This window comes from Buteo buteo, chromosome Z (genome assembly GCF_964188355.1).
Source record: "Buteo buteo chromosome Z, bButBut1.hap1.1, whole genome shotgun sequence".
NCBI classification, from domain to species: domain Eukaryota; kingdom Metazoa; phylum Chordata; class Aves; order Accipitriformes; family Accipitridae; genus Buteo; species Buteo buteo.
The window spans coordinates 19,256,652-19,271,503 of record NC_134204.1 but is presented as its reverse complement, the minus strand read 5'-3'; the positions used below and the strand labels follow the sequence as shown (position 1 = coordinate 19,271,503).

Genomic DNA, 14,852 nt, shown 5'->3' with positions numbered 1-14,852 from the left:
TTCTCATCCTCTTAAAAAATTAATGTCAGCTATATATTTGCTGTATATGATTTCCTTTCCAGTGAGAAGCTTACCTGAGGTGTAACACTAGGATGTGTTGGTAAAACTGTGAGTCATATTCAAGAGGTAGAGGGAAGGAGCTGCCTGTCAGCTTGCAGAAGCTGGGTTTCCTTTTCTGCTGGAATCACTTGACAAATACCTGCTTTTGTTTTTCATTGATACAATCATGAGAATTGGGGCATCACCAGGACATAATCTTCCTGCCTTCAGGTGCTTTTCTTCAGAAATAATCTGGCTTTCTAGTGACACTGTAAAGGCACTCCACAGTTGTAGGTGTACAAAGGCAAGCCTTAATTCACTTAATCAAAGTAACAATAGCTTTATTACAGATCTTGTTTCAAGCACCTTCAATATTAATATCAGTAGCCCTCCTTCAAGGAGGCAATAAATTTTATAGATGCTGTCTGTCTGCCCTAGAATTCAGGCATTCTTTGGAGAAGAGTGTGGTTGCTTTCAGTATGGGCTTTTTTTTATGTAAAGGTTGATATCCTTCCTGCCTGAGATATCAGTGGATCTTTCTTCTTTTATGTATATGCAACTCTTGATCTACTGCCTATTATTTCATCTTTTTCCTTGAAGTGTGGGTCAGGATAATGTAGGCCAAGTGGTATCTTGATGTGGTAAGTGAAGAATATTTATTACTTTTTTGCGTGTCCCTTCCCATGGGACCTTTTCACTAAAAGACTTCTCAGGTAGAACTCCCTGCTGCAGCCTATGGTAATGGAAGGAATAATGCTGGAGCTTGGAAAAAGTGAGATTCTAGCCTATTACCTTTAAGTTCAAGAGTCAAAAGAACCATACAGTTCTTCAGCATCTCATTGTATTCACCGATCTTCTCAAAATCCTTCTGATCATTCCGGGCTTTTCCAGCATCATTGCTGCAAACCTCTGCATTAGTTCACTAATGTTGCTTCCCAATACTGGGAATAGTTCAGTTATCTGGCTTAAAGCATCCTCTCAGTGTACTAAGTGCTCCCTTTTTTCCATATCTATGATTGCTCAGGCATATCCTAGCATTTTAGAGGTAGTGGCAAACTGGTTTTTTACTCTGGTTCTCTGTGCCCCTGTGTACAGAACCGTGTCTGATTTTAGCTGTGTAATTCTCCTCTTGGTATCCTTGTGCTTTATGAAGGGATCTGGAAGCTGTGAGGGGCCTTACTCAAGCAAGGTCCTAGTCACAGAGCATGAAGGGATTCTGCCATATTTCTAGGTGGAAAGTTATTAAATATCAAGAAATGGAGATGAGTCTGGAGCTGCCTGGAATACTAGTTATAAGCGGTGGCCTCCTGTGAGTTTGGAAGCATTCATTGGTGCTTCCAGAGGCCTGGACATAGCAAACCTAAAGCACAGATTTGCCTCTTCTAACAGCAGGGCAAGGAGAAAATCTCAGAAGCAGCTCCTGCAGAAGTCCCTGGCACTGGAGGAACTGGGAGGGGGGGTCACAGAGCCTGTGGCGTTCTGGCAGCCAGGAACTGAAGCTGGCAGTGTCAGGGTCTCTGGGAGCACTTTTGCTTCAGAAGTATTGCATGTTAACTTTTTCCAAGATGGATTTATTTCACAGTTTCTGCTTTCGAAGCATAAATGGTTAATTGCATTTAGTTCTGGGCTTGCATTCCATCTGTGTGGACTTCGCATAACTAATAAGTACTCCCATCAGCAAAGGACCTGAAGGGAGGTTGAAACCATCCTATGTTTATACGCTCTGCTCTGTACCTGGTATGGAACAAGTGAAATAGGCATGACCGCTGCCTGATCTTCTGTGCATGAGAGCACACATCTTGTAGAACTGCAGCTACTGCTGAATAAATGGCTTTTCTTTTGTGTTCATACTGGCTGTTGGCTTGGAATGGTTTCAGCAGTGTAAATGTGGGGAACCAGCCACAAAGCCCTTAGAAATCCTGTTCTTTGCTATTGATACAAGAATACATGTCCATACAGTGTTTTGGTGCTTTGCAGACGTGGGCATGGTGTACAGATGTTATTTATTCAAGCACTAGATGTATATACATGTTCAGGCAAATGCAGATGAATCATCACATATGCACCTCTCCAGAAAATACTGTTTAACTGTTATCTGAAGAGAAAACATGCCATTTGCAGAAGGGATGTCATAATAAGGATTGATCTTTGGACTTCTCATTATTCTAAAAGTTATTTTGACATTCAACATCACAGGTAAACTTTTTTGGGAGGGGGGTGGGGCGGGGGGCGTGTAAAACTCAGCACTTGTGTACCAGTGTCTTAGATTTTGTTACTAGTTGAAACCACAGTCTCTAGTTAAATCTAGCATATTTTGCTGCTGAAATCCATGTACTCTGTTGTATTATATTCTGAAGTGAAGTGAGTATCTACAGTCTACTGGGAAAAAAAAAATACTATGAAAACTCTGCAAGGCTCTGAAGGATATCTGTTTAAAAGTCTTTAGTGTTGAGTTTCTACTAGTTATTTGTATTCCTTGAGTTATTCAACTGAAGATGTAACAAAAGAACAAACATGAGTGAGAGAAGGTAGAGGAGATGAGTGGTGGTATAGTAAAACTTTTTAATATGTTTCTTGTTAAATTAGCTTTGGATATGCTCTTTTTTTTTTTTTTTTAAACAGATTAGGGCAATGACAGTAATTTAAACAAATTATCCTAAGTTTAAATTTGACTTAAATTCAATCAGTTATTTTTGTTATATCTTAAGAACATACTTGGATATGCTGAGAACACACTTACATAGAAAATTGTTCTTATATGCAGTACATTTACATTTTTGTGTCTTTGTAGTACATGGGGAAAAAAATGTGAATTTTGAATGTCCTCCAAATAGCTGACTTTAAGAGCTAATTTTCACCATTACTCTTTAGGATTTTATATTCTAACACTTGAACTGTAAGTATGTAGCTGTCAGTATCTGTTGGAACCCAAAGTACTTCAGAAAACACAGTGGGTAAGAGAGGAAGTAATAAGAGCAGTAACTTAAAGGGGTAGTTGTAGTCTTCTATTAAATGTGATGTCTGATTTCAACTTCTGATTAATTCTTTGGAATAAAATAAAGAATTAAAGCTGTAGATGCTAAAAGAAAATACTTTACTGTGCTTTCATCGCACACATTTTTGTACAACGCCTCCTTTTCTGTTCTTGTTTTACTTGTCGCTCAAGAAGGGATGCTGTTTTGCTCAGTCAGGGGTTGGATATTGTGAGCCCTTGTCTTGTTTGTCCAGCCCAGCACTGGTTGCATGAATCTTCATCTGGAAGTCTGGTTTTCTCTATATAGATATGCTGCTGCTGTTCTCATGTTATCTTTATGTCTTCCAGTTGTAGGAAAAGCACATGCTTATATAAACAGAATATGCTGGGAGAATGAGACACGGAAGGCAAAGCATAGGTGTATGTTTTTGGCAGCTACCCGATTGTTGTTATTTCTTTTGAACAAATTAACAGAATGTAACCAAAGAAATCTAATATGCTGTGGTATGTTGTTGTGTGGTAAAGACTTGCATGAAAAGAGCTGATAGATGCTAGTAGCTCCTAAAAGTCTATCTTTGCTTCCATATACATATATGCAAATCTCAGTAGTACTTCTGCACTCTCAGCAGTTTTCTGTCCTCACTCTCATCCCTCTTATTTGTCCCAGGCCCAGACCCGTTATAACATGACCATATGTATCTGTATAAAAAAACACTTAATCCATTTAAAAAAATTCCCACTCTCTTCATCCTGATAGATGATGCATTATTTTATATTTTACAGTAAGCTCCCCTCTGTATTCATCTTCCAGCTCGCTAGCTCACACCCCTTTTTCTTGTCTCACACTTGCATTTGCCAGTACTATGTGCTCTCTGTTTGGAACAGCGTGTCTGCGCTGATTTGCCAGGCATCCTATTTCTTCATTCAGAACAGTTAGGTATCTTCTTTAAAATACATTTCTTTCAGCAGTCACTTGCAATCCGAAAAGTGTAGCGTCTTGTGGCCACTGGAGATAACAAGGATGGAAAAGTGCATCTGTTCTACAAAGCACCATGTAAATTATTTTGTGGAATATGTATATAAGTGACTGTACTCCTCTTTATAAAGACTTATTGGCCAAAAATACTGGCCAGGTCTGTTGCAAAGCTAAGTAGAAAGTTCAGTTGGATGCATTTCAGGTAATCTTTTGTGAAAAGCAAAATTAAAAAAAAAAAAAAAAGAAAAAGATTGGAAAGCTGTACAAACTAGAAATACTAATTCATAAATCATTCACCATTACCTGTGAGGAGTTGTACAAAAAGGCCTCTGATGGTTTTGAAATCTTGTGTAGAGAAATAGCTTACCTTGCCATCACACAGAAAAGCTGAAGACCATTGTCTTGGGTTTTCTCTTGGTTTTACTTCAGCAGGTCATAATTTAAAAACCAGAAAAAAGCAGCTCAGTTACATAATTCTGATTATCATAATATGTACTTAGTTGATTCATTGCAAGTTTTTAACATTGCACGTAGAGACTTTAAATTCAGCAGCACATAGAATTCAGCTGTCAATGAAATACTTAGCTTCAAAGAACTAGAATTTAAGAGCATTTCTATGGCTGATAGTGTTGTTTAACCTCAACTGGCATTCCTGGGAATAGCCCTGTGTATAGGTTGCTCCAGACCACAGCATATCACCACCCCTTCACATCAGCTGAGACACTTTCATTCCCTTCCCTGCTGTGTAAGGGGTGTTCCATATGGAGTCAATAAATACGAGGAATAGGTGTTTTAGGAGGAGTGCTTATGAGACATAGGTGCATTACAAGGATCCCTCTAGACATGGATGAGATCACTGTTAAGAAGAAGCATATGAGCAGGCACACGTGAAGTATCTTTTCAGGAGGATATGAAGTGTCTCTGTAGGAAGAATAAACGTTACAAAACTTCTGCTGACAGTTTTGCATGTTAGAGCAGCTGTTCTGGTCAGACAAGAGGTCCTTTTTAGCCAAGTGGGGTGTCAGATAAAGAGGCTTCTAGCAGATTTTTAGGGAAAAGCATGAAAGTGTTAACTCCTGTACAACAGTGGATTGAGATAGTTGATTTAAGATGAAGTGGCTACCGATCCATTCCACCCACTCTTAAAAATCACTATACTCGGAACAGGACCAGAAGAAAAGCATGCGTAGCAGCTCAAGAGGCTGTGCAGTTTGCAGTCCAGCACGCTAACGTATACTAGAGTGGACTTCATTATACTTTTTAGCAGCAGTGGTGATATAAGCAGTGGGTTCCACTCTATGGTTACTAGGTCAACATTTGTGGTTTCTATTTAATTTGCCAGAGTTTCCTTTCTTTTGTTTTCTGTTTTCCTTTTTTAGATACAATTTCTTTTACCTCTAATACCATCCTTTTCCTTATTGCAACTGTTGAAAGCTTTTTTTGTGTCTTTTAAAGTCTTCTGTAGCAGTATAAATATACTCTGAGCCTCTAATTATGGTATTTTTTTTCTATGCCACCTGCAAGCATTTTACCTTTTTAGCTGCACAGTTGATTTTCTTTTAAGTTACTCATTTTATATAGTTTCCCTTTTTAAAACGTAATGCTATGTGACGGACTTTTGGTTTTTTCTCTTGGCCAAAGATACTGAATTTGCACATGCTTTAGTCACTGTTATAGGCAGCTTGTCTGTTGTTCATGGACTTGGCAATCAAAATTGCCTTTCTCTCCTGCATCTTCTAAGCGATTGTTCCAAAAGGCAGATTTTTATGATGTCTGAAAAGGTAGTTTCAGCATCACAGCTCAATGAAACTTTCACCATGTAAATATGGGGAACGCCAGTCTCCCATTATTACTGCATGTCCTGTTCATGCAGATTACAAATAGATGAATGAATGATTTTGTGTGGTTAATACATGGATTCAGCAAATTAGGTAGTTTTAGTTTAATTCATACCTCCACCAGTCACCCATTTGCAGTAATACTTGATTAATCCTATAAAAGTCTTTGCAATTTAGACTAGTGGGGACACTGATGTAACTGTGCAGCATTTGATTAGATATAATGTACATGTGTTGTTACATTTTTTTTTTCCCAATGAAATTGTTCAGTAAAACAGCAATGGATGAAAAAATATTTTATCCATTAAATTCTCCAAATACAGCCTGGTATTGCAAGTAACTACCTGAATTTTGTATTTGTTTACAACAGATTAATCAGAGTGGGTTGGAAGCCTTTTTGTGTTGGTGAAATTTGGTATTAAAATTTTGAAGTTGAATTAAAAATAATACTTTCAATCAACTTTCTTTTATGTTGAGTAATAGATAGAAATGACTCTGTATTCATATATTACAGTATCTTAAGTTTTCCTCTACATCTTACGTTCATGTGTGTTGTGAACTGGCTAGATGAGGTTCAGTAATAGAACATACAAAAGCTTTCAGCAGGGCCTGGTTACTCAGCTTATGTGTATCAATTTAGTAACATCAGTTCCACACTGCTATGCTAATTTACACCAGGTGAGGTTCTGGGCACCAATCCTTTTATTGTCTTTTGACTTTTCTAGCATGTAGGTTAAGCAACATTTGATAACCATATGCTTAGTGTATTGTGCCAGTAGAATAGGACTTAGAAGGTGGAGTGTGGGAAGAGTGGGAATAATTGTAGGCGTGTATTGTTAGATTTTATTGACTTCAGAATGTGGCATAAATACAATGTCAGCTTCTCTATAAGACAAGGCCCCCATGTGGAGTCAAGACATACAGTGAGATCCTGTAAAATAGTAAAGAAATCTTAAAATTATGTGGATTTAATTGATTGTATTTTCTTCTAAGGTTGCGTCTTAAAAATGTAGCAATCCCAAAGTAAACACTTAAAAATCCAAAGCCAGCATGTAAATGCACATCTAATGTGTCAGACATCTGAAGCACGTTTGAGTCTTTATAGTTTGCTCCAGCATCCATGAACAGACAGAAAGGTTTTCACCATTTATGCAAGAGACAAAAGAGCTTCTCTTAAGGAACTCACCTCTTTTGTGCTACTGCGATTGAAGAGAGCTGTAAAACAGTTACTGCTGATTATCTGATTATGCCAGAACTACCTAGGTGAGTGAGTATTTGGAGACTTTCAGCTTCCTTTGGATACTTTGGTGATTAGTGTGCATCTTCTTAGGAAATCTGGTAGGGAATGAGTGTGAATGATGGTCATCAGGCCAGAAAGTAACTAGAGAAATGAAAGTGGATGGAGAGCTGAGAGCATTCTAGTGGAAAAAGCTGTATAAACAGTGTTGGGCATCTGATTTTGTCAGTCTATTTTCATGTAGTTGTTTCATCTGTGGCATGTAAAAAAGCCGTTCCTTTCTAAGTTTAAAAAAACTTACTTGTTTTTAGAACTGAATGACATCTTCTAAGTTAAATGGGGGAGAAGTTATAGTAAATTGGAAAATACTTCTGTCTGCAAACTTCTTTCTGGAAGTTTCAAAGTTGTAGAGCCCACTTGCAAAGCTTTAGGCTTTAGCAAACTCCATTGTGGTGTGAAATTTAAATGAGGAAATACAGTAACATACCACAGAGTGTCCCTTGGGTTGTGGAAAATCAGTTCTGTGCTGCTTCTGGTTTAGTTATTTATTATTTGTAAGCCAATTAGTGTTATTTTTCTGTGTTTGGATTAGAGACAAGTCATCTAGCAAATCTTTTTTCCTCTGTAGGTATGAACAAAATAGCTGTTACTTATGTGAATGCTTTCATGCCATTATCAAAACTTCCCATTTCAAAAGCCACTGCTTAACTATCACTTTAATTTCAGCATCCATCTAGGGCCTATGAATGCAGATACTGTGAACTGTTCCTTAGGTGTGGAAAATGATGACAACACGTTGCTGATTTTGTTAAATTTTGCTAACACACTTAGAAATAGGAAAAAATAAATTTTAATCAACATTGGGTATCCAAATAAATAATTTATCTGCAAAATTTTTTTCACTAAATCAATTGATGCTGTTTTACTGCTAAAATAGAAATTCTATCTTGGCACCTGCAGTCACTGAAATATAGCTTAAAGTCATTGTTTCTCTTGGCTAGAGGCTACCTTGGTAAGTAAGCAATATCGTATTTGCCCACAAATGCACAAGACTCAGTGCTAGTCTGCTTACTGCCATCATTTCCTTACGTGTTTCTAGTTATTTACTGCTTTTAAACCGAAGTACTCTCCTTACAATGTAATGGCCTTTTCCTAACAATTTCTTCATATGGTATAGCCTTAATTCAAGAGGCTATGTAAATAAGATTGCGGACAGCCTTCAGTGAGCTCAAGGGGCTGATGGCAATAGTCTTCCAGCAGAGGGGGTGTGGTGGACATCCTCTGGGTTGTGGGTCTGAAACATCTCAAATTACTCAGCCATATTTGTCAGCTTAACACCAGCAGGCTACTCTATCAGCTAGCTGCGCTGACACCTTGCTTTGTTATGCTTCTGTGCAGCTTTTACTTCCTTCCCTATTTAGCAGTCAAGGAAGCTGTTGCTGAAATAAGCAAGAGAGCTTTCTTATCCTGCTTCTCCAGTACTATGATCGTTGCCATTAATTCAATATATTAATGGGGGTAAATTCAATTTGATGTCACTTCAGCTGCTGGAGACATTGCAATACCTCCCTTATAAAGATTAGTATTTAGGTTCTGATCACATATGACCATGCTAACACATCAGATACTAATATGGCACTGATACAGCAATACTAAAAAGTAGGTATGCTGATATTAAAATACTGGTTGTTGAAGTCCCATTTGTTTCAACTTGTACGTTTTCTGAAATTTGTTTGACGGGAAGTGAATGTCAAGTACCATGCTTATTTTTCAAGCGTTTGTGGGTAGTTACTGATACAATTCTGCTTTGTTGGAAATAGATTTTAAAAGGTTTCACCTGTATCTTAGCTGGGGAAGCAGAAGTTCCCATCTCAAAATCACCATTATTTTCTGATATTTGTTACTAAACATTCTGCTTGAAATTCCTTTCTGAAAAATAAGAAAACCTTCCTGCCACACTGTCATGGTTGAATTCTGATTTGTGTCAGTTGATACAGCTACAATCAGTTTCTTCTATTAGAATATATTACTGGTTAAAACTGTTGTATACACACTATAAGAGCTGCATAGAGATGTTGCAGGTTGTTTGGGCTTTGGAAGCCTTTTTTTTTTTTTTTCTTTCTTTCTTTCTTTCTTTCTTTCTGTTTTTTATTCGCCCTGCACATGGAGCCTTACACAGTGGGGCTCCAGTTGCCTGTCTAGGGCCTCTGCTGCCTACCACAATATGAGTAACTGTTCCTGTTGTGCATATTTGTGGTAAAGTCTGTGATAAAGGAAAATTAAGAATATTTGGCAATAATTACAAGGAACAAGAATGTCCAAACTAAGTCAGCACTAAATATTTCTGTTGGCATGTTGACAATAGCAAGTACTGATAGATATAATTTTGGATGTAAAAACTAAATGTCTATTTTGACAAGTTAAACAGGAGTAGACTTTTGGATCAAATACTATCAAAGACTAAAATTTTGATGAAAACAGTAATCTGTGGACCAAAATAACTTGCAGACTGCTGTCTTCTCTTAAGAGGCATCAAAATTATGTTTTGATATTGTACTTGCTGTTTTGAAAAGTGATTGGAGTGTACAACTAAATGAAAATCTTTTCTTAGTCTTTCTGTGGCTCTGTGTTTCTGCCTTGACAGTTGGTGTAATTAGTGTCAGTGGCAATTGGTCTTTCCAAGAAACTGCATCTTCCTCGGTTATTTTGTCAAGGCTTATAATCACCTTAAAATTTTCGGTTCTATATTACATCATATCCTTATGCCTCCTTGCTGCACAGTTGCTGCAGAAGTAAAAATTGAATTAATTTAATTAAAAGGTTTCCTTCTTTATCACCATTATTAGGTATTATAGGTAAGCAGCTGGAGTCTGCTGGAACGTGCTGGATTTTGAACTAAGATGATTGTAGAAAACCATCATGTCTCATGTATAATACTTATTATTATCCCAATCACTTTAGTCTGCTAGTCTCCTATGTTTAATTCCAGAAAAACTATCTGGTTTTGGAAGAATTTTTATTTTTCTAGTGTTCACAAGGTCATTAAGAAACCCTCTGCTATAGCACACTTTTGGCTGGAATGTTTAGGATTTGTACATTTTCAACAGTTCATTTGTGTAGCTAGGGTAGCCTGCTGACAAATTCTGCATCTTAAGTGTTAACCATAGGAGTATGATGAAACATACAGCTTTAACATTAAAATACAAACGTAACCTAAAATTTCTTAGTCACTTTTGCTGTTTTGGCTAAGTTTTTGAACACTTGTTTCGTGTGCTTTGCTCTTTGCCTTGAGTCCATATAATTCTTCCCCAGACCTCCCATGCTGTTAAACTTATGGGTAGAATGGTGGCTTCCAAGCAGGTCACTCACCCCTAAAGAAAACACTTTCAGGTCACATCATATAACGTGTATTATAAGAACAGCTGTGGGTAAGATTCTAAAAATGAGTATCCTGATCTTTTTACATGGGGGTTTTTTATGTTTTGTTTTGTTTGGGGTTTTTTTAGATGAGAGAGAGTTGTCATTATAATATTAATACATTGGTCTCTTTTTTTTTTTCTTACTAGATAAAAAAATATTTTGAACTTGAGCCACTTGCACGTGGAAAGCGCTGGATTCTTAAGCCCTGCTCCTTGGATGATATGGAGGCAGTAAAAGACAGCTTCTCCCTTCTAATAAACTTGCTAGAAGAGAGAGACTTCGAACCTTCAAGAATGTGAAACGCAAGAGAGAAGAGTGGTTCTCCAGGCATCACTGTACCTGCGCATTCTGCTCACAGCTTAATTATGGTGTGGTATCAAGACTGTACTTCGATATGTTGTTTATACAGTTAGTGCAGAATGTCCTTTTGTTAAAATAAATATTCTGTGAATCAGGTACACAACTATTTCCAGTAAAGTTGTCTACACTACTGAAATAGGGAGTTGCTCTTTGTTTACCACTATTTCTGCACACTGCATGTTGCTTTCTTGTGTTGCGATCATCCTTGATAGGAAACTTTACACACACAAAAATAACATAATCTGCAAAGGAGGAATTCTATCTGCTACCTTGGTTTTTAAAAAATAACTAAAGTCTTAAGGATTTGTGAGACTAACTTGTATTAGCTTGTTTACTGACCCCACGATATGGAAAGCACAGCCACTGAGAACCTTAATAGGATACCTTAAAGGCAGGCAGTTTCATGTTAATGCAAAGGTTAGTCCTGAAGTTTTTCTGAGTGAAAATACAGTTAAGTTAGTTGATTCCTCTTCTAAAGTCACAGCATAACCTTGTCAAAGGCAAAACCATTATTTTGCTGTAAGTTTCCTGAAAGGTAAATTAGCAAACAGATGTGTGCGCATAACAGTATTTGGGAAAAATAGGTGACATAAACAGGTGGTCTAAGTAACAAAATTTTTAGAAAACATTCAAAGTTGGATAAAGTAATAATTTTCACTGAAAGTAGTTTTCTGTAAGAGAAGCAAAGCAAATATCTGTTAATTCAGCTGTAGTTAGAAGTGTGACTGATTTTAAATAACGATTGCTTCCTTTATCACTCAGTCATAGAGTACTACTGTTATCGTAACATTGCCAAGGCATCTATACCATAATTAAGGGCCTTCCAGTGTTTGTACTATAAGCTTCTCTTTTCAAGGGTTTATAACTTGTTCTTTCAAACTTCCTCTGTGCTAGATGTTACTTAGAAGACAAAAAAGTATTCATTGGGAACAACATTTGTAATACATTTGGAAAAATCCCATTTGGTTCCAGTAACACAGTGTATATTTCCTCTTTCCAAGTTTTCCCCGTTGTAGGTTTGCAGTTTTTTGGCTGCCTTTTGCTGATTTTTTTTAAAATCTTATAAACTGATTTTGTCAATTAAAGAAACATGCTGGGTCACTTGTTCACCATTAAGTCAGTCACAACAGGGTATGTGCAGATCAGCCACTGAACTGGTGCACACCTTGAATGTTGTGACTTGTGCATTCAGCTACCCTTGTGCATGAGTGTCTGCAAACACAAACTGTAGTGATGTGTCAGTGGTTCCTCATCGATTCTGCTTGTGTTTTGAAACAGTAACTCCTTTTTTCAAGGCAACATAGCTTTCCACTCCAAGCATTTATTTTTTAAGTTTGAAGGTTATTGTAGTTTCTCACTAGTTTATTTGGGAATAAGAAAACAGCAAGGATCAGCTTTTAAAGGCATATAAAAGCTATTTCTCTATTACTTGCAATTATACTCTTTGTTAAACAAAATGGGGGTTATAGTTTTTTGTTTACTTTTCATTTTCCATGGATACCTTGCATTGCTCCCTCAGAATTATATCTGTCCAAATGCACGGCCTGATGATCACTGGTTTAACTTGCCTTGTATTATCAGAAAGCAGCTAGGAAAACTGGTAAGCTCCTTGCTTAATTTTGCAATAGAATAGGCAGAAAGCCTGAAGGGCACCTCTTCTTGCTTTGTTTTTCTTCTCTTTCCTGTCAGGTCAATTGCCGCACTCCTGATACTCTTGGAAATACCCAAGAACTGGAATTGTTTATTTCAAAACACAGAGAGGAACCCTATGTAGGTTTGGTTCTCTCTGCACAGTTTAGATGGGACCCAACTGCCCATCAGTTTCTCTTGTATGGGTTGAGAAGGCTCCTTTCCCTGGATTTAAAGAGGAACCGAATCTAATTTACAGTTCCAAACTCTCTCTTAGCTGACGTGAGCTTAGAGACTACAGAGTCCCCAGATTTCTGCATGGTCCCCAGATTTCTGTCCTGTTTAGGGACAGTGACAAATTAGAAGTGGTGGGGAGGAGTGAGAGGATTATTTCCCACAGAAGGCAGGCAGTTTGGGGAGGCAAAAAGAGGGATTTGGAGCTTTTACTGCTTTGTCATTGAACATTAGTTAGAAGATGAGAGGTAAATTTTTTTTACTGTTTTTCCCCTTCTTTCACATATTAAAGATATGGACCAAAAGGTACAGCAAATGAAAATAAGCCCAACTGTATTGCATTCTTAAAAACTTATTTGTACCATCAGTGAGTCTGGTCCAAAAACTTCAGAGTTTCCAAGTTACATTTTGGTTGTGATTTCCCAACTATGCACTGTTGGAAGGTGCTACATGATTAACATGCAAAAGACGCAAGTAGCTGATGAGAACATGGCTTTGGCATATGCCAGTGGCCACTTAGACTAGGACCTTTTGATGCTTAATGCTTTATCTTTAAGAAAATGCCAACTGCACGGGAGCAGTGATTTTTATTTTTTTTTCAGAATGATTTTGAATATGCTTTTTCTTACTAATACAGTGATCATTCCTCACCACAGGTTGAAACAATACCTCATAACTGCTTAGGCTAAGACCAATGCTTAACTTCTCTTTGAATGTAGTTCTTCTGTGGTTTTGTGTTGTGGATGGACTTAATGGATGTGTACCCTTTTAATGTCTGTGAACACCTTCACCTTTTTATGGAGGAATTAAAAATGTTCATAGCAGCTCACGTCACACTTCCTTCTCTAAAGTGTTGTTGAATGCTCTGGCTATGGTAGAATATGTAAGCACCATGCATTTCATGCATTTTTTATTCAGATGACCATCTCAGTTGTTTCTTTTTTCTTTTTTTTTTTTTTAAATCTTCTCACATGTGTTCATCATTTAGGTGAAATAAACTTGGGCACTAGGCTCTACTTTCCATGCAAGTTCATTAAGGAGTGAACATTGTCTTTTTAAAAAAGATACTGTGCTTTAATGTTCTTCAGCCATCTGTTAAATTACTTTGTGTGTGTATGTGTGTGTATGTGTATGTGCCCACATTGGGCTTCTTCTCAGACCTGTGGCTGTCTGCAATGTCTCAGCCGTCAGAATGAAAACATTATCAATCAGTATCCAACAACAGCTGGTTTTGACAAGCCTCTGTCTGCTGCCTAATGCTTTACAACTTGTCAATGAGACCTCTTTGTCTACTTGCTCTGAGCCGGTAATCTTACTACTTCCATGTTGAGTCCTGTACTTGTACTTCTAGCATTTGTATGGAAAAAAAGTTAAATCTTAGTGGGTTTTGATATTCTTTCTTGCTGTATAATGCTCAATGTGTATCTTAGCTTGCCTCTTCAAATGCTCTATACAAAAATCTGTGATGTATTATTTCATTTAAGTTCTTGCATTTCATTATATTTATAGAAGTTGCAGATTTTTGTACTGTATTAGTTAATACAGTTGCCTTTTTGTAATGGCAATTAATTTATATTACAAAATTTTGTATCTTTACTGTAGTCAGAAGTATTAGTTAACTGCCATATTATCTTGACTTTATACTAAAAATACAGTGTCTATACACAGAAGCTGACCCATTCAAGTGGACAACTGCTGACATGAGGAACTTCTACTGTTTGTGATTTATACATGATTTCCACTATCAAAAAAAAAAAAAAAAAAAAAAGAAAATAAACACTGTGTAGAGTTGAGTTGCTAAGTTTGGATTTCTTGAGTAGTAGCCAGTTTGGGAGTGTGGTGTATTACCTTGATTTGGAATCTTCAAGATAAATTATTTACTCCTAGATGAAAACAAATATTACTGTATAATCATTGCTGAATTATACATAGTTACACATTTACACACACACACACACACACACATATAAAACAAAACTTCCAAAAATTGGCCAATTTATTTCCACAGCAAGATGTTGTTACTCTGGAAATATATCAAACATATTGTGGGATTATTGGTGGAACAGAGATTAGAATAATCATCATACAGTTATTCCATAATGTTAAACTGAGGAACATGTTTATATGACTAGAAGTTATTTTTAA

The 14,852-nt window shown here is 37.0% G+C and overlaps 1 protein-coding gene across 2 annotated transcripts in view; it reads left to right on the top strand.

The window, feature by feature from the left end:
• The window catches only part of ARL15 (ARF like GTPase 15), a 234,887-nt gene extending 220,387 nt beyond the window's left edge, over positions 1-14,500 (top strand). For both annotated transcript variants that reach the window (XM_075021768.1, XM_075021769.1), the window contains one exon: positions 10,631-14,500. In XM_075021768.1, coding sequence (XP_074877869.1) covers positions 10,631-10,783 — 153 coding nt within the window. In that variant the 3' untranslated portion in view covers positions 10,784-14,500. The remainder of the gene's footprint in view (positions 1-10,630) is intronic.
• Positions 14,501-14,852: the final 352 nt, after the last annotated feature.